The 24,128-nt window shown below is 37.7% G+C and overlaps 1 protein-coding gene across 2 annotated transcripts in view; it reads right to left on the reverse strand.

Annotated features, from left to right (window-relative positions):
* The window catches only part of LOC139978846 (ras-like protein family member 12), a 56,745-nt gene extending 35,024 nt beyond the window's left edge, over nt 1–21,721 (reverse strand). The window contains exons 1-2 of one of the 2 annotated variants that reach the window (XM_071989376.1): nt 21,360–21,721; nt 4,428–4,574 (exon numbers count right to left, since the gene is read on the reverse strand). In XM_071989376.1, coding sequence (XP_071845477.1) covers nt 4,428–4,533 — 106 coding nt within the window. In that variant the 5' untranslated portion in view covers nt 4,534–4,574; nt 21,360–21,721. Of the gene's footprint in view, nt 1–4,427; nt 4,575–7,464; nt 8,157–21,359 lie in introns of those variants that run through there. The other variant, XM_071989375.1, reaches the window with a different exon arrangement.
* Nucleotides 21,722–24,128: the final 2,407 nt, after the last annotated feature.

The raw sequence follows: 24,128 nt of genomic DNA on the forward strand, positions 1-24,128 counted from the left end.
TTTATCAAGACATGTTTAAGAAGGAAAGAAGGTTCATGATATCGCTTAGCGATGAAAGGAATGCAAAGGTGACGATAGCCCCTCCGAAATATGCACGACATGTAACAATATACTTCCTTGGGGTCAGTGTTAACCCAGTTTCTATATACCTGATACGTGAACATCATAATCTAAAAATTCTGAAATTGTCTTAAAACATTTTGGGGAGAATTTCGGGATGCATTTTGATACATGATCAGTTGGGTTTTTCTCAAGTTTTAATATTTCAAATAACAATGAAATTGCAGCATTTTAACATATTTCTGATTTGCAACTTATAACAAGACTGAACAATATTACAACATTTTTTGGGCGACGAAATGTTCGGAACCAAATGGAAATATTTAATAATTTAACGATTACTGTTCATTTGTGAAAATAAACGAAAGACAGTGTTTTTATTTAACGTGTCGAGGGCGCAAAAATATTTATTCATCCGTTTGTTTGCGTTCCTTGAAGAACCAACCCACGAGTATGTATGTGTTTTGCCAATGCAAATCTATCCATTAAATAGTCATTCGCATCGAAAATTATCTATAGATCAAATCAATAACCTGTAATCAAAATGCCAAAGTAAATTGTAAAAGCATGGCTGCGTAATTCAGCATCACCAGTATAAAAGAATTGTTTGTAATATATATTACTAATGGTGTATATGCACATGAAGTGACACGTTATTTACAGTTGATCTATAACATTTTGTTCTTATCCGGATACAATAAGTTATTGTTAATTTATGTCACAGAATCTATATCTATATCCAAACTGGTTTATCTGAAAGTTTATTGCAGAATGTACAGTAATGTTTATTTCTTTTAAAAGCTGTGTGACCCTAGCGTAAACTGTCACAAGACAGTTCCCGATTCCGCTTTCCAGTGACCCTATAAAGACATTGGACACTCCTGACAGTTTTGATACCTAGGTAGTCCCGTGCCGGTAAAATCGACTGTGAAAATGTGTCATAACTGATGTAAATTCTTGTTATTAAGAAAGGTCACCGTAAGACTGACAATAATAATAATCAAACGTCAACATCATTCAATGATCAGCCATATATAGGCCTGTAAACCTAAACACTGGACTTGCCTCAAGTCGGTTTGTTATTCAGTTCATCGGAATTCCTCGAAAGGGACTTATAAAAGCCCGCCATGGGTCACAGGGTGATATTATACTTACGTTAATATATTCCAAGGGTTTTGAAATAATTTGTTATTTTGACCAGCAGCTTAAAAGATAAAATAAACAACCACGTAACAGACTTCATACAGCCTAGCTGTACGTAGGCTGTCGGAAGACAGTATATTGTGTGACAAAGATAGCCAATATGTGTGCAGTCAACCATGTATCCACATGTATACTTGGAAGGTTTGCAGATACTGTATATGAGGAGAAAGTAACATAGTTACTTTCGTGTGCGTGGCTGACAGTATTAGAAATATAAAATCGTTCACGGAATGAACGATGTAGGAGTAGGGGGGGGGGGGGGGCGGAAGCGTATCATGTATGGAATTCAGGGGTGGGGACTGGGCATTTTTCGACTGTATAGTTGAACCCATGAAGGAGACGAGTAGTATACGGTACGAGTACGCATACCGGAGTACGCGGACACAAAACAAGTCTGCTATCAACTAAAACCATGATTTCATTAAGTATGCGGTACGAGTACGCATACCGGAGTACGCGGACACAAAACAAGTCTGCTATCAACTAAAACCATGATTTCATTTAGTGTGCGGTACGAGTACGCATACCGGAGTACGCGGACAATACAAGTCTGCTATCAACTAAAACCATGATTTCATTTAGTATACGATACGAGTACGCATACCGGAGTACGCGGACACAATACAAGTCTGCTATCAACTAAAACCTTGATTTCATTTAGTATACGGTACGAGTACGCATACCGGAGTACGCGGACACAATACAAGTCTGCTATCAACTAAAACCTTGATTTCATTTAGTATACGGTACGAGTACGCATACCGGAGTACGCGGACACAATACAAGTCTGCTATCAACTAAAACCTTGATTTCATTTATTATACGATACGAGTACGCATACCGGAGTACGCGGACACAATACAAGTCTGCTATCAACTAAAACCTTGATTTCATTTAGTATACGGTACGAGTACGCATACCGGAGTACGCGGACACAATACAAGTCTGCTATCAACTAAAACCTTGATTTCATTTAGTATACGGTACGAGTACGCATACCGGAGTACGCGGACACAATACAAGTCTGCTATCAACTAAAACCTTGATTTCATTTAGTATACGGTACGAGTACGCATACCGGAGTACGCGGACACAATACAAGTCTGCTATCAACTAAAACCTTGATTTCATTTAGTATACGGTACGAGTACGCATACCGGAGTACGCGGACACAATACAAGTCTGCTATCAACTAAAACCATGATTTCATTTAGTATACGGTACGAGTACGCATACCGGAGTACGCGGACACAAAACAAGTCTGCTATCAACTAAAACCATGATTTCATTTAGTATACGGTACGAGTACGCATACCGGAGTACGCGGACACAAAACAAGTCTGCTATCAACTAAAACCATGATTTCATTTAGTGTGCGGTACGAGTACGCATACCGGAGTACGCGGACACAAAACAAGTCTGCTATCAACTAAAACCATGATTTCATTTAGTATACGATACGAGTACGCATACCGGAGTACGCGGACACAATACAAGTCTGCTATCAACTAAAACCTTGATTTCATTTAGTATACGGTACGAGTACGCATACCGGAGTACGCGGACACAATACAAGTCTGCTATCAACTAAAACCTTGATTTCATTTAGTATACGGTACGAGTACGCATACCGGAGTACGCGGACACAATACAAGTCTGCTATCAACTAAAACCTTGATTTCATTTATTATACGGTACGAGTACGCATACCGGAGTACGCGGACACAATACAAGTCTGCTATCAACTAAAACCTTGATTTCATTTAGTATACGGTACGAGTACGCATACCGGAGTACGCGGACACAATACAAGTCTGCTATCAACTAAAACCATGATTTCATTTAGTATACGGTACGAGTACGCATACCGGAGTACGCGGACACAATACAAGTCTGCTATCAACTAAAACCATGATTTCATTTAGTATACGGTACGAGTACGCATACCGGAGTACGCGGACACAATACAAGTCTGCTATCAACTAAAACCATGATTTCATTTAGTATACGGTACGAGTACGCATACCGGAGTACGCGGACACAATACAAGTCTGCTATCAACTAAAACCATGATTTCATTTAGTATACGGTACGAGTACGCATACCGGAGTACGCGGACACAATACAAGTCTGCTATCAACTAAAACCTTGATTTCATTTAGTATACGGTACGAGTACGCATACCGGAGTACGCGGACACAATACAAGTCTGCTATCAACTAAAACCTTGATTTCAAAGGATCACATCGCGACTGATGTTGGTTCAGGTGACGTTTGCTCAGACGATTCGTCCAAAAGCAATGTAATCTTCACTTATCTGGGATTACATCAGACCAGGCATTCTGTTTAGAGCTAATTTAGCGCACATCTCTATGATCAACTGTGTAGTCTATATTCTATTTATGGCTTAGGCTTTGTGCATGTATAATTCTTATGGATTTAAAGTCTATAGATTGTTACAAGTTCTTCCTTTTTTGAACACGAGTTTGTTTTCTTTACTCGCATGTACGATGATTAAATCAACCCGTCATTTCCAAATTTAGCAAATTGCTCAACAAAACGGCTCGCTATACACTCTTAGACGTAAACAATCAACAAAGGATCTATGTATAGGCCCAAACAACAACAGCAAAGAAGGATAACAAAACCACACACATGCACACAAAAGGTGATGATAGTTACTGTACTAATAGTATGAACATTAACTTGGTAAAATTACCGCATTTTGTTCCAAAAATCATCGTCCATACAGGCAGTTGCATGTATTATATTTTTGTTCACATTTTTAAACTAAAACGACAAAAAATAAAACTTTTCCTTCTTCATAACGTGAAATGATACTTCGATATCGTCAGCCATACGAACTGCATATTTACTATTGTACAGCAGTATATACCGAATTATACCGAAAATGTTGCTAAACAGCAACGTAAATAGAGCTACATGCTTTTTAAACTTGCACGGTTGGTGCTTGAGCTTCTTAAAGATAACCAGGTCACTCCGTACAGACACGGTCAACTCTAGACAACTAACGTGCGACAGCTGTGAGGAGACAGGTAAGTGAGAAAGCGAAGCAAACACGTCTCAAACATATTGACCAATCACGGAAACACAAACACCAAGTCTCTCTCTCTCTGATGAAACTAGTTCATAAAGTTGGTTACCTGACTTTCCGACGCCAAGACTACCCAGGAGGCTAACTTTGTATTCTGGAATTACCCCCGGGTTGGATCCGGTCCGACGATGAAACTTGGACCGTGAGTGCGACATCGCTGGACACTTAGCGGTGTCTCAAAATTCCCTTGTATAGACTATGTATTTGAAAACAGAGAAAAATTCTTCAAATGTTATAGCTTGAAATTACTTACTGCTGTGATATCATACACGTGATCTACTGTAATTTAACAAAAAATGACATGATTACTAACTTAGGAACCGAGACGTATATTCTAAATGTAAGAAAGTTATAGATTTCTTTGTGTGACGTTTGACAGGTAACTTCACGCTATATATATATATATATATATATATATATATATATATATTCATATGACTACGTGCAATACATGCAGTACCTTATCCTGTCTGATAAAAACAAATTAAAAAAGGAAGAAAGAAAGAAAGAAAGAGAGTATAAGAGAGAAAAAAAAAACAATTCCAGTAAAGGTCATCTACCTATACTTCTTAACTTTCTGGACATTCTCCTAGGAAAACAACAGTTAAATGTCTACGGAATGCTCATTTAAGGCAAATGTTATGACGCAATTCTGATTATGGCCTTCACTGTTAGTGTTTAATCCAGCCACTTAAATTAGTGAGCTACCGATTCTTGCAATGTACGGTAATATCTCTCATGTCAGCAGTTAATAAAAGTAAGACCAGGGCCGGATTAAACATTGGGCAAGAAGAGCCCAGCCTCGCTGTCATCTGGGGACTCCAAAAGTGAACCCCCTCAACAACAAAAACAAACAAAAAACGTCAACAAAAAGCAAAGCAAACAGAAGGAACATCCGTTCCTATCTAAGACATCATTCTTGTCAGCTAGTTTTCACAAAATAAGCTAAATAGCAAGTAATAAACAATTCCACTGGTTTTCTAATATTTTGTGAGGCCCCATACCTCCATTTTGAGGTCTTCATTGGTCCATAAGTAGATCCCTGACACAACACACCGCCTCTCACCAGAGCCTCGTTCTAATGGGATTAATTGCATGGCAAATATACACAAAATGCTGCTATAAGCCTACAGGTGGCACGGCACTATTTCTAGGTCATGGAGACCTTGGCAAGGGTGTTTTTTCCAAATCGAGATAAAGGAAAATTCCTTCCATTGGTCTCACAAAGCTGGGCAGTCTTAAGGGCAAAGGACCCTCGGCACAATTGTACATGGTCACGCTGGATATTGGTTTAACCAGGGAGTTGTTATGGAACTCCCTGGTTGAACCCTTTTTGCATTAACGTATAACTGTTCTCAATTCATTACCTCAAGCTTTCTACAATTCAACACAAATCCGAGCGACAGACTGGCTATTCATGGATAACGAGGAAAGAATCCCCAAAACGAAGCTCTTTATTTATTAAGTAAAAAAGCGGTCGTGACAATTGTCAATAAAAAGAAAAAATAATGAATACATAAGCCATGAGTGTTTTCTTGAGGAAGAAAAAAAAAGACTCTCGCCCTGAGGTTGTTTACAAGCGGAACAAAAATGAACAAACATAAGAAAATGTTGCTTTTTTGAAGGGAATAGAAGTAAAAAAGTCCCAGACAAGAAATGTTGACGAAGTAGTAAATTCTTCACACTTTATACACAAGGCAAATTAGGGCTTTGAAGGGAGAACGCTGAAGAGATTCAATTATTTGCAAGGTGAGATTCCCAATCAATTACTTTATACTTGCTGAACGAAAACCAAAACGAAAAGATCAAAACATGAACGAAAGCTACCGGGTGGCCAGGTGCAAAAATAACGAACGTATATTTTCTTAAACATCGTAGCAAAGGACCTTTTTGATCGCATTGGGGGGGGGGGGGGAGTAATGGCAGTGGAGGTGGGAGAGGTGAGGTTGGGATACGGTGATGACGTTATATGAAGATATTCAGCCCTGATCTCCACGGGTTACGTAACGTAACTTACGTTACACTTACGTTACACGGCTGATAAATGCATAAGTTGAGATCAAATGTTAGATTACAGGTTACAAAATTTCGAACTTAATAACATACCATTTACGGGCGGGGGGGGGGGGGGTCGGGGGGTGGGTGGGTTAGGAGGATGATAAAGCATGGCGTTATGGAACAATACCTAACGGCACGTTCCATGTGGAGAGAGGAGGAGGTAGGAGTTGGGTGTACTGATTGCCGTGAAGGAACTGAACTCAAATCAGATATCAGCAGTCTTGGGACCAGAAATGTAGGCCTTAAGCCGAGCCATTGTGGACTAATGCCACCCAAAACCTCTGTAACACTCGTCCCCTCCCCATTGTCCGCAAAGTTAAGTGAACTAACATCGACCATGAAAGGCACATATTTTGCTGTTATTGCATAAAACATAAAAACTTCTACCAATTCTACGTTCCGCACATGTAGGCTGATATGGAGAAGGGAACTGCGGGTCCGGAATGGTAAGGGTTGGGGAGGAGGAGGAGGAGGAGGAGGAGGAGGAGGAGGAGGAGTGGGTTGTACCGTCTCCAAACGAAGAGGAAGGAACGGTACTCCTGAAAGTCCATTCAGTTCCGAAGTTAGTCATAAGGAGAAGATGTCTCTTTATTTTTTTCACAGATCCTGGCCATGTCAAATATTGAAGATAAATAAGAAAATATGAACAAAACATTCAGCTTATCTTGCCTAAGTCTGCAGTTGTAATGCCAGTGTCATCAAGTATAAGATTATACAATAGGCAGATGTCGAGCCTAAGTGTGACTATAGGGACCTTCAAAACCAAGGGGCCCCATTCCTCTGTGAGCATCAATATAGGAATGATAAACCATATATCTTTCTTTATTTCATTTTATTCAACTGCTTATAATTGGCACTCGATGTTCGTTGTCTGGGAATAATTTGACGCTCGAGGACCTAATTTGCAGTCCTTTTGGAGGGCTTTTTGTAGCTAGTTAAGCATGTTTAACTTTACACCCAGCAGTACTGACAACTTTCAAATCTAGGCTTAGATAAAAACCAACTGACTGACTGACATAAGTACTCACCTTCTATTCATTGATTTGATCCGAAAGAAACACAAAATATTTTCCATCAAGCTTCTCTGCTTCTATCAACCACTGCACAATCACGAAGGAAAAGAAAGCAACAAACAGAGACAGAAACTTTTCCAGTTTTTGCGACCGAAATTAAGAGTACCTTCGTAGAAAGTTTGTCTCATAACCGTATATTATACGTTATTCTTTATTCTCACGCTCTTATCCACGCGAGCTTGCAACCGGCAATTCTAAAATCTATAGAATCTTACTTTTCCAGAATAACGTGTCAACACAGAAATGAATTCAATCTCCATTAACGAAACAACTTCTTCGTCAATTCTTGACGGGTTTTCCTTATCTAAATGTGTTCAGTTCGCACCGTGCAAATATACTAAGAACACATACACACACGATGGGTGATAAGGAAAGGACAGGGTAAGAGAAAAGATTCTTTTGAAAATTACTGACAAAGTCCATGTACAAACATTATCAGCCGAAGCGACTCGCGAAGCTTTGTGAACGTCTGTCATTTAATCCCCGAGTGCAGTCGCGCCGCATGTCGCAACCAATCAAACCTGACGGCTACTTCCGATGAGAAGCTGACGGCGTTCCGTGGAAGTAAAAAAAGAAAGAGGAAAAGTCCTGTTAGTGTCAATATGAAATAATATCATATGAATCAGTACTAGGGCTTTGGTATAGCTGTACCCCAAAGGCGCTCTTTAGGTTTTGTGACACCTGGCATTGATATGGTAATGAGGAAAGGTCAAGTTTAGAGTATAGATTTATAAGTGGAAAGACTTGACTCGAGAGGGCAACCATTATAATTATTATTAGTCGAATGTTTCAAAGTAATGGTAGGTCGGTTGTAACGTGTTTAATGGTTAACCTATATACGAATTTAGCTGTCAGCTTCAGACATATATAGGCCTATGTGTAAGCCATACCTTCAGTCAATTTTGTGCCTGTATAATTTCAGATGAAATTAATTCAATTGAGTAATGACTTGTTCACAAATATCGACTTGGCAGCTTTTATTCAAAATTGATTTGACATAAATTGCAAGCTTTTTGCAATCTTATTTCACCTTTTTGCTATGATGCAATTTCTAAATTGCACCATCATCAATGCCCTGTGTAATGTATACAGTGTAACCATTTTAGTGGTACAACCAGGGAGCTGTTCCCGGGTGCAACAGACCAAAAGAAGGTTACTGTTGGTGGTAGCAAAGTCATTACATTTAGGGAAAGTATATTGCGCAATAATTGTGATGTCACACAGGGACAACAACTCGAATTTCCTCTTTTTTCACTGCTGTTCTGATGTTGTTTTCTTTTCTTTTAATTATTTTCAAATGCATTTTAGACTTCTCCACATTTAAAATCGCTATGGATCATGACATTACTTCATACCTGGCCATAACAATGTTTCATAGGCATATCTTCATACAGATCTACACATGCTACATAAATATATGAACGTCTGATGTATTGTCATAACCTATAAGCAGCGAATACATATGGAGTATCGTTAGACAAAATTTACAATTCATTTATTACTTGTTATGAACAACTCAGAGACATATAATGGGGCAAGAAAACCAAGTAATTTTGATTTAAAGCAGCAAACAGATTCCTTGGTTATTAGTCACTTTTGAATGTAACTTAGTCCAATCATTTGGAGATATGCTTACATTGATCACTTTTCAAGACATGTAGTCTACTCTTACCATAATGTTATGTTGTTTGTGATTGAAGTGACAACTCCACATATAAAATATGACGCGTGGGTGTGATATACGGGAGATCTATGTATCATTCATGCCATCCAATTATTTTCGTACATCATCCTCCATACATATATTTAAGCATTTATATACATGGTCCATGTAATACATACATACACGCACGCACGCACGCACGCACGCACGCACGCACGCACGCACGCACGCACGCACGCACGCACGCACCCATACATACACATACATCCATCCGTCCGTCCGTCCGTCCGTCCGTCCGTCCGTCCGTTCGTTCGTTCGTTCGTTCGTTCGTTCGTTCGTTCGTTCGTTCGTTCGTTCGTTCGTTCGTTCGTTCGTTCGTTCGTTCGTTCGTTCGTTCGTTCGTTCGTTCGTTCGTTCGTTCGTTCGTTCGTTCGTTCGTTCGTTCGTTCGTTCGTTCGTTCGTTCGTTCGTTCGTTCGTTCGTTCGTTCGTTTTACATACATACATATATACATACATACACGCACTCATACACACATACATACACACATACATACATGCATACATACATACATACACGCCCCCATACATACATACATACATACATACATACATACATACATACATACATACATACATACATACATACATACATACATACATACATACATACATACATACATACATACATACATACATACATACATACATACATACATACATACATACATACATACATACATACATACATACATACATACATACATACATACATACATACATACATACATACATACATACATACATACATACATACATACATACATATACACATTCACGCACATACAAACAATACTTTTTGAGAGCGTGACTTGAATACTTGATCGCATATATCCGCTCTACGAATGATAGGTTACTCGTTCTTGTCAACCAGACTTGCAGTGCATGACTTTTTATCAGTATCGCAACCATGTGTGTGAAGATGAAACACATGATACTGTATCTACCAACCTTAGAAATTAATGTGTTAATTCTTTACTTGAGATGACCCTCACACAGAAGGAAGGAAATGGTTCTGGGAGGAGAAGGTGCAATTCATCTTCTATAGCCTATACATTCCCAGTCGTTTCTACTAATATTAACGAACAAAGGGTTCACGGAACTACTTTCACTTGATATATCTCCTCTTTAAAGTTGGTTTTACGAGTAGAAAACAAACGGGAAACGGATAAGTTACGGCTCCTTGGTACCAGTCAATATAACTGTAAAATCCCTCTTGTGTAACGATGTTGTATAGTGTACGTAACGAGTGAAATAAAAGTTAATTCCTGTCACCTGCAATTACCGGAACCCATCAACTGTACTGGGATATAAAACCCGTGCAGATCGTGTGAATAACTACTGAAAAAAAGTACATTGAATGTCTAAAAAGAGTTCAAATCACCACTTCGGTAAATTCAGATCATACTGAAACTTGCATTACGCTTCAAACAGGTTTTATAAGAACTTCAATGTATAATTAACGGAGAAACATGAATCACATGAAACGAAATCACATTTTTTAGTTTCGGAGGCATCAATCAGTTGATTCATTGTGGTTCGGTTTGCATGGATTTATGCAAATGATATACGATACGAGCGTAGATTCGAATCATGTGATTCGAGACCAAGCTAAGATACGAGGCAAAAACTCAGAATCTATATACGAAAAAAGCACACACTTTCGTTATTCCCAACAACTGTGTTTGTGAGACAATATTCGGAATTTTTCCAACCCTACCCAACCACTATATTCAAAATGAGGCTGCAAAAGACTAACTAGGCTATAGACACACTCGTAAATTCTTACATCATGAATATTAATGAGGGTATAATTAGTGTTTCGTCGCCGTCTGGACACTTTTCATATTAGTATTCATAACATGCCGGAAGAAAGTGTTGATGAAATTGTCACTGTAGCCAAGAACGACATAGTAATATTATGTAACGAATCACAATATTTATCAACGTACTAAAGCAAAAGTCCTGATAAATAGTGGATGAGAAAATGAACAAAATCACCGTAGGGATATATCCTTTGATTCCTGACGTCATAGTTGGGTTTTGGTTGTTATTGTTGTATGTTGCATTATGTTAGTAGCCCAGTCTTAGTGACTGGATATGCACAAAATCGGAGCAGGGATAAGAATATGAGTGGCTATACCAACAATCGACATAAAGTCGAGTTTTGAAAACATCGTATCGTATATCATCAAAAGTTATACTTGTTCTTTTTCTACCTCTTTGTTCGTCTTCAGGCCACTTTTTTCATATAGTCATTCAAAAGTGCTATATAGGTCAGTGGCGTAGGAAGGTACTTTTGAGTGGGGGGGGGGGGCTGAAGACTGATGGCCGGCCTGGGGGAGGGGTCTAAGGGGAGGGGGTGGATTTTTTTTTGCATTTCCAGGTGGCCTTAGATGCAATTTGGTGCAATATAGCACACTCCAACCCACCCACTCCATTTTGTATATAATTTTGCATTTTCACCTGGCCTTAGATGCAAATTGGTGCTCCAAATGAGATTTTTTTCTCATTTGGAAATGAAAAAGGGGTTTTCTGACTTGCGAAGCGGGGGGGGGGGCGGAATTATACTTCCGCCCCTCCATATTTTTCACTGGGGGGGGGGGGGGCTGGCGCCCCCCAGCCCCCCGGTTCCTACGCCCTTGATTTAGGTTAATAATGAGTGGTCAGTAGGCCATTCCTAACTAGGTCAGCGTGACAAGGACGAACACAGGTAGCCGGTGTAGCCTATACTACAGTGTAACAATAGGAAGTTTATATATATAGTACATTGACCCTAACACTGCGTATACATTGAAACATGTATTACAACATGTGTGTTGTTATCTTTCTGTTTGATCTTGCTTGTTCAGTCGGTCGCATCAAAAGAAATCTCCCTACCGCAGATATTTTAATAACATTGTCTTAATTGTTTGAATCACTTTATGTAAGCTAGGATTACCCTAAACGTTTAAAATTCCTACGATGCTAAGCAGATGTTATCTAAAGATTATAGTTATTCTAGTGCCGCTTTTTTATCAAATTGTACAGAAATGATGACCGAGAATAAACCCATAAATACATTAGTTGGGTGGTAATTACTCACGCAGTCCTCCTGGATTTACTCAATGATTGATGAAATACACAAAGGAATCTGCTGGTAATACGCGTTAACACGTGGGCACCACCGTAGGCAACCGGGAATCCAAATAGAAGTAGATGTGGCCCTGAAGACGGCTTCCATGTTTAGGTTACACCCCCCTTCCCACACAAAAAAAGTAGACGCCTTATATGATCCATTCTGAGCATATTTAGACTCTATTTTAGGTCTGAATGTATATTTTGGAGGTTGAGAAGAGGGGGGGGGGGAGTGGGGGGGGGGGAGTGTACAACCCACATCCAGGCTGGATTCGTGGGTTCAAGTATAAAGTTTAAGCGCGAGTGCGAGCACAAGTGTTGCAAGAATATCTTTTCCAACATGTTTCCAACATGCCCCGAGTAGCTCTACGTGAATAAGATGATAAAGACGAGAAGCAGTTACGACAACTATACTGACTTATAACATGTTAGTTATAAACATAACTTCGCTCCCTATCAATTCACCACAAGTTGATAAAATACGGTAGCGCAGTGTATACGAACTATACGGTGAAATGATTAGTGTCCAAAAGGTACCGAAGCAAATATATATCTGGTACTTAACCTAACTCAGTTGGTATAACTTCGGCCTCGATTTTTTATATGCAAAGTCGGCTAGGCTATGTACGGTACATATATTATGAAAGTGTGGTAGGTCAATACAAAGTGCTGATATTCCAATATATATATATATATATATATATATATATATATATATATATATATATATATATATATATATATATGAGGCTAGGCTAGAATAAGTCTACTACCAAAGTGTGGTAGGTCTAAGCTCAGTGCTGATATATCCTACACGTAAAGTAGATTAGGCTATATTCAGTGTGCTTCCGATGTGTGTTAGGTCAAGGCCAAGTATTAATTCATTGGAATACAGGGTTTCTCGAGATTTTTAGCATCTTTTGTAACAATGCGGGCGGAAGTTGCATACAGGATGTAGACTTTGAAAACTTTTCGATGTGAATTGCGATTCTTTTATTACCTTCCTATGATGAGAACTCAGTGCCGATCTTCTTTCAGGTTGATCTCCCTCTCAATATGGAATTATGCGCAGCATATACGAAAACAAGTGGGAGGGATACCAAAAAAAATAGTAGACATATAATGGACGTTCGATGTAGGACTATACATGGCGCTACATACAGACAATCTCGAGATTTTATACATCTCATGTTACAATAATGTAATAATGTAACGGAATGTGACTACATGACAACAGTCACGTGTGTCTATTATACTTCTCTATCAGCTTTTCCCTTTACCATAAGACAATAAGTGTGTATACTAGTTGAAGCCTTGATTCGAAGTCGAAAATACGATTTGTTTTTATAAAGTTTTCTCTCACGATTATTACTCGCCTGTAGCCTGTAGCAGACCTTTCACCTTTCTATCAAATGTTGTCTGCTACCCTAAGGTTATTACACATCAGTAAAAAGCGGTCTTGAAATATCAACCCATACTCCGCAATAACCGCCACGAACTTTAAACAAGTTATTCAGACCTGAGTAAACAACAGCTCCTTGCATACACCATTGACACTTCCTTCCATACTCAGACTACGAGAACACTATAAGTCAGCTTGATACGTTTGGTCGTCAGCTTCACCAAAACTATAGCCAACCTAAAGTAAGATTGTAATTAATCAAACATGTTTAGAATGTTTCAGCAAATCAAAGTGAGAAGTCGTCCCATTACGTCGCCCAGACACTCCCTTTTCTGAGTAAATATATATTTTATAACATATAGGGAATAAATTTAAAATTGGAAAATTAAACAATATTGGAATTTACATAGTTTCACGATGTCAAATGAAACCTGATTGGTCAATCGTAATGGTTTATACTGTTATGAGACAGCGTCCATTTTGGTTGAATGTAACTATTTTGACTGGCTGAACTTTGCACTACTCCATGAAGTTGGATCACAGTAGGGGGTCTTTGAGGTCATCAGGGCAAATCCTCTCCAGAAACATTACTTAAGTTACTAAAATCTTGTTGAAATTCTGATAGATTTGGAATGTTTTCTAAGCTTTCAATGTTTTCGTAGACAGAATTTCATCAAAATGCAACTGTTTTGCGGACAAATGATTTCCCTCTGTGTATAAATGATTGGATTTTATTAAGTTTAGAAGAACATTTTCAGCTGAAGTGCCCTGATGACATCATACATTCTGTTGTCGCCAAATGCATTTACAAATATCACAAAATTTGAACAATTCATATCTTCGCGATGAAATATGCTATGAGGATATGTTGTTGACCTAACTATGGATAAAACGTTCAGTAATTTTAGTCCGCAATCAACTTCAGTTACCAGAAAATTACACAAGTGCATCCTACAGTTTATTTAAAAAAGAAAAGAAAAAAAGAATAATCCTTACATAATCAATTTAACGTGTAAATTATTTAAAAAAAAAACAACAAAAAACAACGATCGTTATAAATTCACTACAATGAAAAAAATGTACATTCCTGCAAAATATAATGAATGCGCCAACACAGTATTCCAGTTAATCATTCCCAAACTCCTTCTCATTCAACAAAACCTCTGTCAATGTGAAATTGACACTTTTCAGTTAGTGCAAAGGGTCATTAATGCCATGTTATTTCTTATTTTCAGCTGAGATTAGCATTGTTATTGTCTTCCTGTCCAACCTTTCAAATATCTTATATAGCTCTCTTAATTAATTGAACTTTCATGGGCTTACGAAGGGGAGGGTGGGGAGCTCATTTGATTCATACCTAACATAAAATGCAATTTTTTTTTTTGTACAACAAAACATTGACAAAAGTATAACAAGAAAACTTGTCTTCATGGTCAACAAAATAATGAGTGTCGATTCAAATTATTAATTTTATTGCCTCAAAAACTTCCATTTGTTGAAACAAGTAAGGATGAAGTCATGACTTCATAATTACAATTTCAGTTTCGATAATGTCTGCCCAACCGGTTTGGTAATATAATGAAACAAACGCACAACGCTGCTTCAAAGTTGAGATAGCAGTTTACTATTTGTCGGATAGTCACATTCATGTAAACACAATATGTGTACGATGGCTAAGATATAGTCACATTCATGTAGACACAATATGTGTACGATGGCTAAGATATATAGTCACATTCATGTAGACACAATATGTGTACGATGGCTTAGATATAGTCACATTCATGTAGACACAATATGTGTACGATGGCTAAGATATATAGTCACATTCATGTAGACACAATATGTGTACGATGGCTAAGATGTATAGTCACATTCATGTAGACACAATATGTGTACGATGGCTAAGATGTATAGTCACATTCATGTAGACACAACATGTGTAATATGGCTAAGATGTATAGTCACATTCATGTAGACACAATATGTGTACGATGGCTAAGATATATAGTCACATTCATGTAGACACAATATGTGTACGATGGCTAAGATATAGTCACATTCATGTAGACACAATATGTGTACGATGGCTAAGATGTATAGTCACATTCATGTAGACACAATATGTGTACGATGGCTAAGATGTATAGTCACATTCATGTAGACACAATATGTGTACGATGGCTAAGATGTATAGTCACATTCATGTAAACACAATATGTGTACGATGGCTAAGATGTATAGTCACATTCATGTAGACACAATATGTGTACGATGGCTAAGATGTATAGTCACATTCATGTAGACATAATATGTGTAATATGGCTAAGATGTATAGTCACATTCATGTAGACACAATATGTGTACGATGGCTAAGATGTATAGTCACATTCATGTAGACACAATATGTGTACGATGGCTAAGATGTATAGTCACATTCATGTAAACACAATATGTGTACGATGGCTAAGATGTATAGTCACATTCATGTAGACACAATATGTGTACGATGGCTAAGATGTATAGTCACATTCATGTAGACACAATATGTGTAATATGGCTAAGATGTATATTCACATTCATGTAGACACAATATGTGTACGATGGCTAAGATGTATAGTCACATTCATGTAGACACAACATGTGTAATATGGCTAAGATATATAGTCACATTCATGTAGACACAATATGTGTACGATGGCTAAGATATATAGTCACATTCATGTAGAAACAATATGTGTACGATGGCTTAGATATAGTCACATTCATGTAGACACAATATGTGTACGATGGCTAAGATATAGTCACATTCATGTAGACACAATATGTGTACGATGGCTAAGATATATAGTCACATTCATGTAAACACAATATGTGTACGATGGCTAAGATATAGTCACATTCATGTAGACACAATATGTGTACGATGGCTAAGATATATAGTCACATTCATGTAGACACAATATGTGTACGATGGCTAAGATATAGTCACATTCATGTAGACACAATATGTGTACGATGGCTAAGATATATAGTCACATTCATGTAGACACAATATGTGTACGATGGCTAAGATGTATAGTCACATTCATGTAGACACAATATGTGTACGATGGCTAAGATATATAGTCACATTCATGTAGACACAATATGTGTACGATGGCTAAGATATAGTCACATTCATGTAGACACAATATGTGTACGATGGCTAAGATATATAGTCACATTCATGTAGACACAATATGTGTACGATGGCTAAGATGTACATTCACATTCATGTAGACACAATGTGTGTACGATGGCTAAGATATATAGTCACATTCATGTAGACACAATATGTGTACGATGGCTTAGATATAGTCACATTCATGTAGACACAATATGTGTACGATGGCTAAGATGTATAGTCACATTCATGTAGACACAATATGTGTACGATGGCTTAGATATAGTCACATTCATGTAGACACAATATGTGTACGATGGCTAAGATATAGTCACATTCATGTAGACACAATATGTGTACGATGGCTAAGATATATAGTCACATTCATGTAGACACAATATGTGTACGATGGCTAAGATATAGTCACATTCATGTAGACACAATATGTGTACGATGGCTAAGATATATAGTCACATTCATGTAGACACAATATGTGTACGATGGCTAAGATATAGTCACATTCATGTAGACACAATATGTGTACGATGGCTAAGATATATAGTCACATTCATGTAGACACAATATGTGTACGATGGCTAAGATATAGTCACATTCATGTAGACACAATATGTGTACGATGGCTAAGATATATAGTCACATTCATGTAGACACATTATGTGTACGATGGCTAAGATATATAGTCACATTCATGTAGACACAATATGTGTACGATGGCTAAGATATAGTCACATTCATGTAGACACAATATGTGTACGATGGCTAAGATATATAGTCACATTCATGTAGACACAATATGTGTACGATGGCTAAGATATAGTCACATTCATGTAGACACAATATGTGTACGATGGCTAAGATATATAGTCACATTCATGTAGACACAATATGTGTACGATGGCTAAGATGTATAGTCACATTCATGTAGACACAATGTGTGTACGATGGCTAAGATGTATAGTCACATTCATGTAGACATAATATGTGTACGATGGCTAAGATGTATAGTCACATTCATGTAGACACAATATGTGTACGATGGCTAAGATGTACATTCACATTCATGTAGACACAATATGTGTACGATGGCTAAGATATATAGTCACATTCATGTAGACACAATATGTGTACGATGGCTTAGATATAGTCACATTCATGTAGACACAATATGTGTACGATGGCTAAGATGTATAGTCACATTCATGTAGACACAATATGTGTACGATGGCTAAGATGTATAGTCACATTCATGTAGACACAATATGTGTAATATGGCTAAGATATATAGTCACATTCATGTAGACACAATATGTGTACGATGGCTAAGATGTATAGTCACATTCATGTAGACACAATATGTGTACGATGGCTAAGATGTATAGTCACATTCATGTAGACACAATATGTGTAATATGGCTAAGATGTATAGTCACATTCATGTAGACACAATATGTGTACGATGGCTAAGATCTATAGTCACATTCATGTAGAAACAATGTGTGTACGATGGCTTAGATATAGTCACATTCATGTAGACACAATATGTGTACGATGGCTAAGATATATAGTCACATTCATGTAGACACAATATGTGTACGATGGCTAAGATATATAGTCACATTCATGTAGACACAATATGTGTACGATGGCTTAGATATAGTCACATTCATGTAGACACAATATGTGTACGATGGCTAAAATATATAGTCACATTCATGTAGACACAATATGTGTAATATGGCTAAGATATATAGTCACATTCATGTAGACACAATATGTGTACGATGGCTAAGATGTATAGTCACATTCATGTAGACACAACATGTGTAATATGGCTAAGATGTATAGTCACATTCATGTAGACACAATATGTGTACGATGGCTAAGATATATAGTCACATTCATGTAGACACAATATGTGTACGATGGCTAAGATATAGTCACATTCATGTAGACACAATATGTGTACGATGGCTAAGATGTATAGTCACATTCATGTAGACACAATATGTGTACGATGGCTAAGATGTATAGTCACATTCATGTAGACACAATATGTGTACGATGGCTAAGATGTATAGTCACATTCATGTAAACACAATATGTGTACGATGGCTAAGATGTATAGTCACATTCATGTAGACACAATATGTGTACGATGGCTAAGATGTATAGTCACATTCATGTAGACACAATATGTGTAATATGGCTAAGATGTATAGTCACATTCATGTAGACACAATATGTGTACGATGGCTAAGATGTATAGTCACATTCATGTAGACACAACATGTGTAATATGGCTAAGATATATAGTCACATTCATGTAGACACAATATGTGTACGATGGCTAAGATATATAGTCACATTCATGTAGACACAATATGTGTACGATGGCTAAGATGTATAGTCACATTCATGTAGACACAATATGTGTACGATGGCCAAGATATATAGTCACATTCATGTAGACACAATATGTGTACGATGGCTAAGATGTATAGTCACATACATGTAGACACAATATGTGTAATATGGCTAAGATATATAGTCACATTCATGTAGACACAATATGTGTACGATGGCGAAGATGTATAGTCACATTCATGTAGACACAATATGTGTAATATGGCTAAGATATATAGTCACATTCATGTAGACACAATATGTGTACGATGGCTAAGATGTATAGTCACATTCATGTAGACACAATGTGTGTACGATGGCTAAGATGTATAGTCACATTCATGTAGACATAATATGTGTACGATGGCTAAGATGTATAGTCACATTCATGTAGACACAATATGTGTACGATGGCTAAGATGTACATTCACATTCATGTAGACACAATATGTGTACGATGGCTAAGATGTATAGTCACATACATGTAGACACAATATGTGTAATATGGCTAAGATATATAGTCACATTCATGTAGACACAATATGTGTACGATGGCGAAGATGTATAGTCACATTCATGTAGACACAATATGTGTAATATGGCTAAGATATATAGTCACATTCATGTAGACACAATATGTGTACGATGGCTAAGATGTATAGTCACATTCATGTAGACACAATGTGTGTACGATGGCTAAGATGTATAGTCACATTCATGTAGACATAATATGTGTACGATGGCTAAGATGTATAGTCACATTCATGTAGACACAATATGTGTACGATGGCTAAGATGTACATTCACATTCATGTAGACACAATATGTGTACGATGGCTAAGATATATAGTCACATTCATGTAGACACAATATGTGTACGATGGCTAAGATATATAGTCACATTCATGTAGACACAATATGTGTACGATGGCTAAGATATAGTCACATTCATGTAGACACAATATTTGTACGATGGCGAAGATATATAGTCACATTCATGTAGACACAATATGTGTACGATGGCTAAGATGTTATTATATTTTGAGTTCATGCATAGTATGCTTTTGACTACTTTAGTGTTGCTCTCATATCATGCTACCGAATTATAACAACTTTTGTGAGCCTCTCAAAGCGGCTTCATGACAGATACACTTTTTATCGATCCCCTTCCATAGGTTACTAAACTTCCATAAACGATCTACATTAAATAATGGTCATTGCGAGGATAAATCAGGTTTCGTGTGAAATTGTAGAAAGTTTTCCCAAATGCTCAGACTAGGATCGAATCAAACTCATTAGTTACTAACTCAGTAACCTTAATTGTGTATAAAAAGTAACCAAATGACAAGACTGCATTACAGGTCATCTATTAGCTAATCTAATATGAAGTATAGCCTTTGAATTGTCAAATAGTTACGCATATATTTAATCGCTCCCTTCAGAACATTTTATCCCCCCCCCCCGAGACCCAGGTTATAACATGCTCCCCATCCCCGTAAGAAGAGTTTTGGAAACTGCTGGCAATTAAACATTTTCCTTGTATAGTTGTCCTTTAAAACTAGAATATCAATTGCGAGAGAATTCATTGATTATATCTGCTAACAAAAGACGGTAAAAATGAGTTGACTCGTGTCTTCTGACATGAATTGTCGTCGGATTCTTGAAAACTTGACAGTTACAGAAATTGTATGTTACAAATGACTAAATATTTCGAATCATATGAACATACTGTACATATATTAAATATTAGTTTCTGGCTCAGCATGTAACTTTCAAGTAAAAAGAGTGAGACAGAATTGTTTTCTTTCTTTGTAACAAACTGCATATATAGGCCTACTAGGCTACTGCAATACCTTTGCAGGTAAATATATAAAGTTGTAGAGAGCCTGACGTTTCGATCCTGTAGCAGGTACTTTTTAGTCGAATGTTAACTGACGTTTCTGCTTGGATCGAAACGTCAGGCCCTCTAAATCTTTGCGGTATTATACAAACTTTCAAATATAATTCCGATACACCTACCTTTAAACTACGAAATCCTGCATCTGGTGAATGATCCTACATTTGATGAATCAAAAACAGGGACCGTATCTCCTATATGTTTACGCTATCACCGAGTTGAATTTTTCACAACTTTTACACTACACCTAACAAACCAGTAGATCACACCACACTTAACTGTGACTCAAAAACTACTCGTTAAACAGGATTCTAAGCAATGAATAGAACCACATGTTGTGTTGCCAGTCACTGTGCTAACATCGAAAGTTTAAATTGCCGGCTAACACATATTAACACTTCCAGCCAGCCGAATTTAAGTCCTTTTGTTGGACAGTAGGGAAACAAACTACTTAACGGTAGTGTTCTTCGATTGGGACTTGTTATTCAAAAGCTGCGTTTGCCAGGCAGACCATTGTTAGATGTTTGATGGATCCCATTGATGGAACGTTGCAACCAGGGATAAGGCCCGCCACAACAAATAAACCTGATAACCCACCGCAATTATATTTGATGTTACCTGCTGGGAGTGATTTTCCTCAGAAGAAGTTTGGAAAGCCACATATTTAGGAACAGTGCTGGTTTTGCGAACGACCTCAGAACGAAATGGAGAAGAAAAGAAGAAGTTATACATGCGCACGTATTGGTCGATGTAATTGTGAGAAAAAGATGGTGGAAGGTGGGATGGGGGAGGGGACTAGGTAAAATGAGGCGGGGGGGGGGGAGATGGGGGTAATGCTGAACCGGACGTGAACCTTTTCCGAATACACTAGTTTGAGCTCGACGCAACAGTTATCACTTCTGTTACATTAGTGAGTATAGGGTTCCAGGTAACCTGGAAGGCAAAGCAGAAGGTTCTGTTGTTTTTAAAGATAATTATTTATTTCAATAGCCATTGAAAGCGTGACTTCTATTGAAGCTGGCAATACAATGCCTCATTTTGGTGTCAGACGTAAGTTAATCTTTTAGAGAACACCGGTCCGTCCTCAGTGAAAACTTTCTTCCTTGCGGGGGGGGGGGACATACGGACATGGTACCTGTCCCGGCCGGTCTGTGACCTCTGACGTAACAGCAACGGCAACAACAAATGGGTTGGGACGCTGGCCTTTCTCTTCCGGGAATTGATGGGAACTTAGAAAATGTGTAACCATTGTAGGTCACTACTCTGAAAAAAATGTGTTTACATTCGCGAACCATGCCCTACTGGCCTACTTTGTTGTACTTTTGCACTGGTGAACTGTGAAAGCGATTGTTTGGTCCGTACCTCTCTGGTCCTCAACGAAAGTGCTATTCAATTTATGATCGGATGATATCACTGGTTAAATATATCCCACTTAGGCGTATCAATATTTTATCCACAATAAAAAGGCACTATACACAGGCCTTACGAGACGGGGTACGTCAAACGAACGAGTGGGAAGTGGGGCAAGGGCCCGGCTTAATTATTGTGCCCAGGAGATATGGTAACACGAATAATGTATTTCATAAAGTACTTAGAAGAAAAATAAAGAATTGTGACTTATTTCACTGCGACCGACCTGTCCCTCGACGCCAATGGCAATATAGATACAGGGAATGGTTTAGCTAGTATGTCATAACACATTGTTAGGCAAAAATGTTCAAGATGCTACGCAAATTTAATATGTAGTTCCTTTAGTCACTTTTCGTTAAAAATCATAGAAATCATAACTATCTTACAAAAATAATCGCGACCACTAATTGCCAACTGTCGAATATGTTTTACTAGGCAGCCAAACTAAATAAATCGTTTAATTTCGCATCTTAGGTTTCATATCTTGTGAAACATATTTGACAGCATAATGAAAATTGATAAGAAATATTATTACACAGAATTTGTGATTTCATACCTCAATAGTTACAAGGTAGATGGTGTATTAGTTTTTGTTTTACTTAAATTTTTTTCTCTACCACCGACAACGCTATAGGCCGTTGAAGTTAAACTTGATTCACCATAATATAATATCGAATTATTTCTAATTAAGTTATATACCATTAGCGCAAGGACGCTAACTCTGAGGATCAACATTATCCCGACATTGTTACAAAAGCACAAAAGGGAAATAAGTAAGCAATACGTGATCCATTACTAGTCGGGATGATAGCCTACACCTCTACAAACAGAGGAGGTTTTACACTACTCTCTAGAAACCCCTCTCATACGTCGCACAAGTTTAGAACAGCCCGGGATAAAATACGCAAAGAGATTTTCTACACCGGTATACGGTCAAGTGAAATACGTGTTGGCGGACATATTTATTTTAGTGAAGTTCTATTTTATCTTAACATGTTACTAATAATGAACCATCGGACACTCAGGAACAATCACTTATTCAGCTTCTCGCATGCTGCTGTTGTTAATGTTGGCACCCTATCACAAGAAGAAACACAGAGCTTTTATTATTATTTTATTATTATTATTTTTATGTATTTGATAGAGCGCTCTACAAAAGATCACAACGCTTGACAGAAACAAATATAAACTACACAATAAACACAAACACCAATCATAAACACAAGCAAAAAATACACACATTACTGCACAGTAAATAAATATGTTTTCATGAAACCTTTGAAGACCGAGACGGAAACCGCCACACGAATACATGGTTCAAGAGACGGGAACCAATAACTTTTATGTAGGTATCAAAGCCTTACATAGCACCAGGCCCGTAGCAAAGCCGGACCACATGGGAGGGATGATGACCCCGGGTAAACCACTGTGCCCCTCATCTGGGCCACATCAGAAGTCCAAAAAAAAAAAAAATGTTGGTA

Source organism: Apostichopus japonicus, chromosome 13 (genome assembly GCF_037975245.1).
Source record: "Apostichopus japonicus isolate 1M-3 chromosome 13, ASM3797524v1, whole genome shotgun sequence".
NCBI lineage: Eukaryota > Metazoa > Echinodermata > Holothuroidea > Aspidochirotida > Stichopodidae > Apostichopus > Apostichopus japonicus.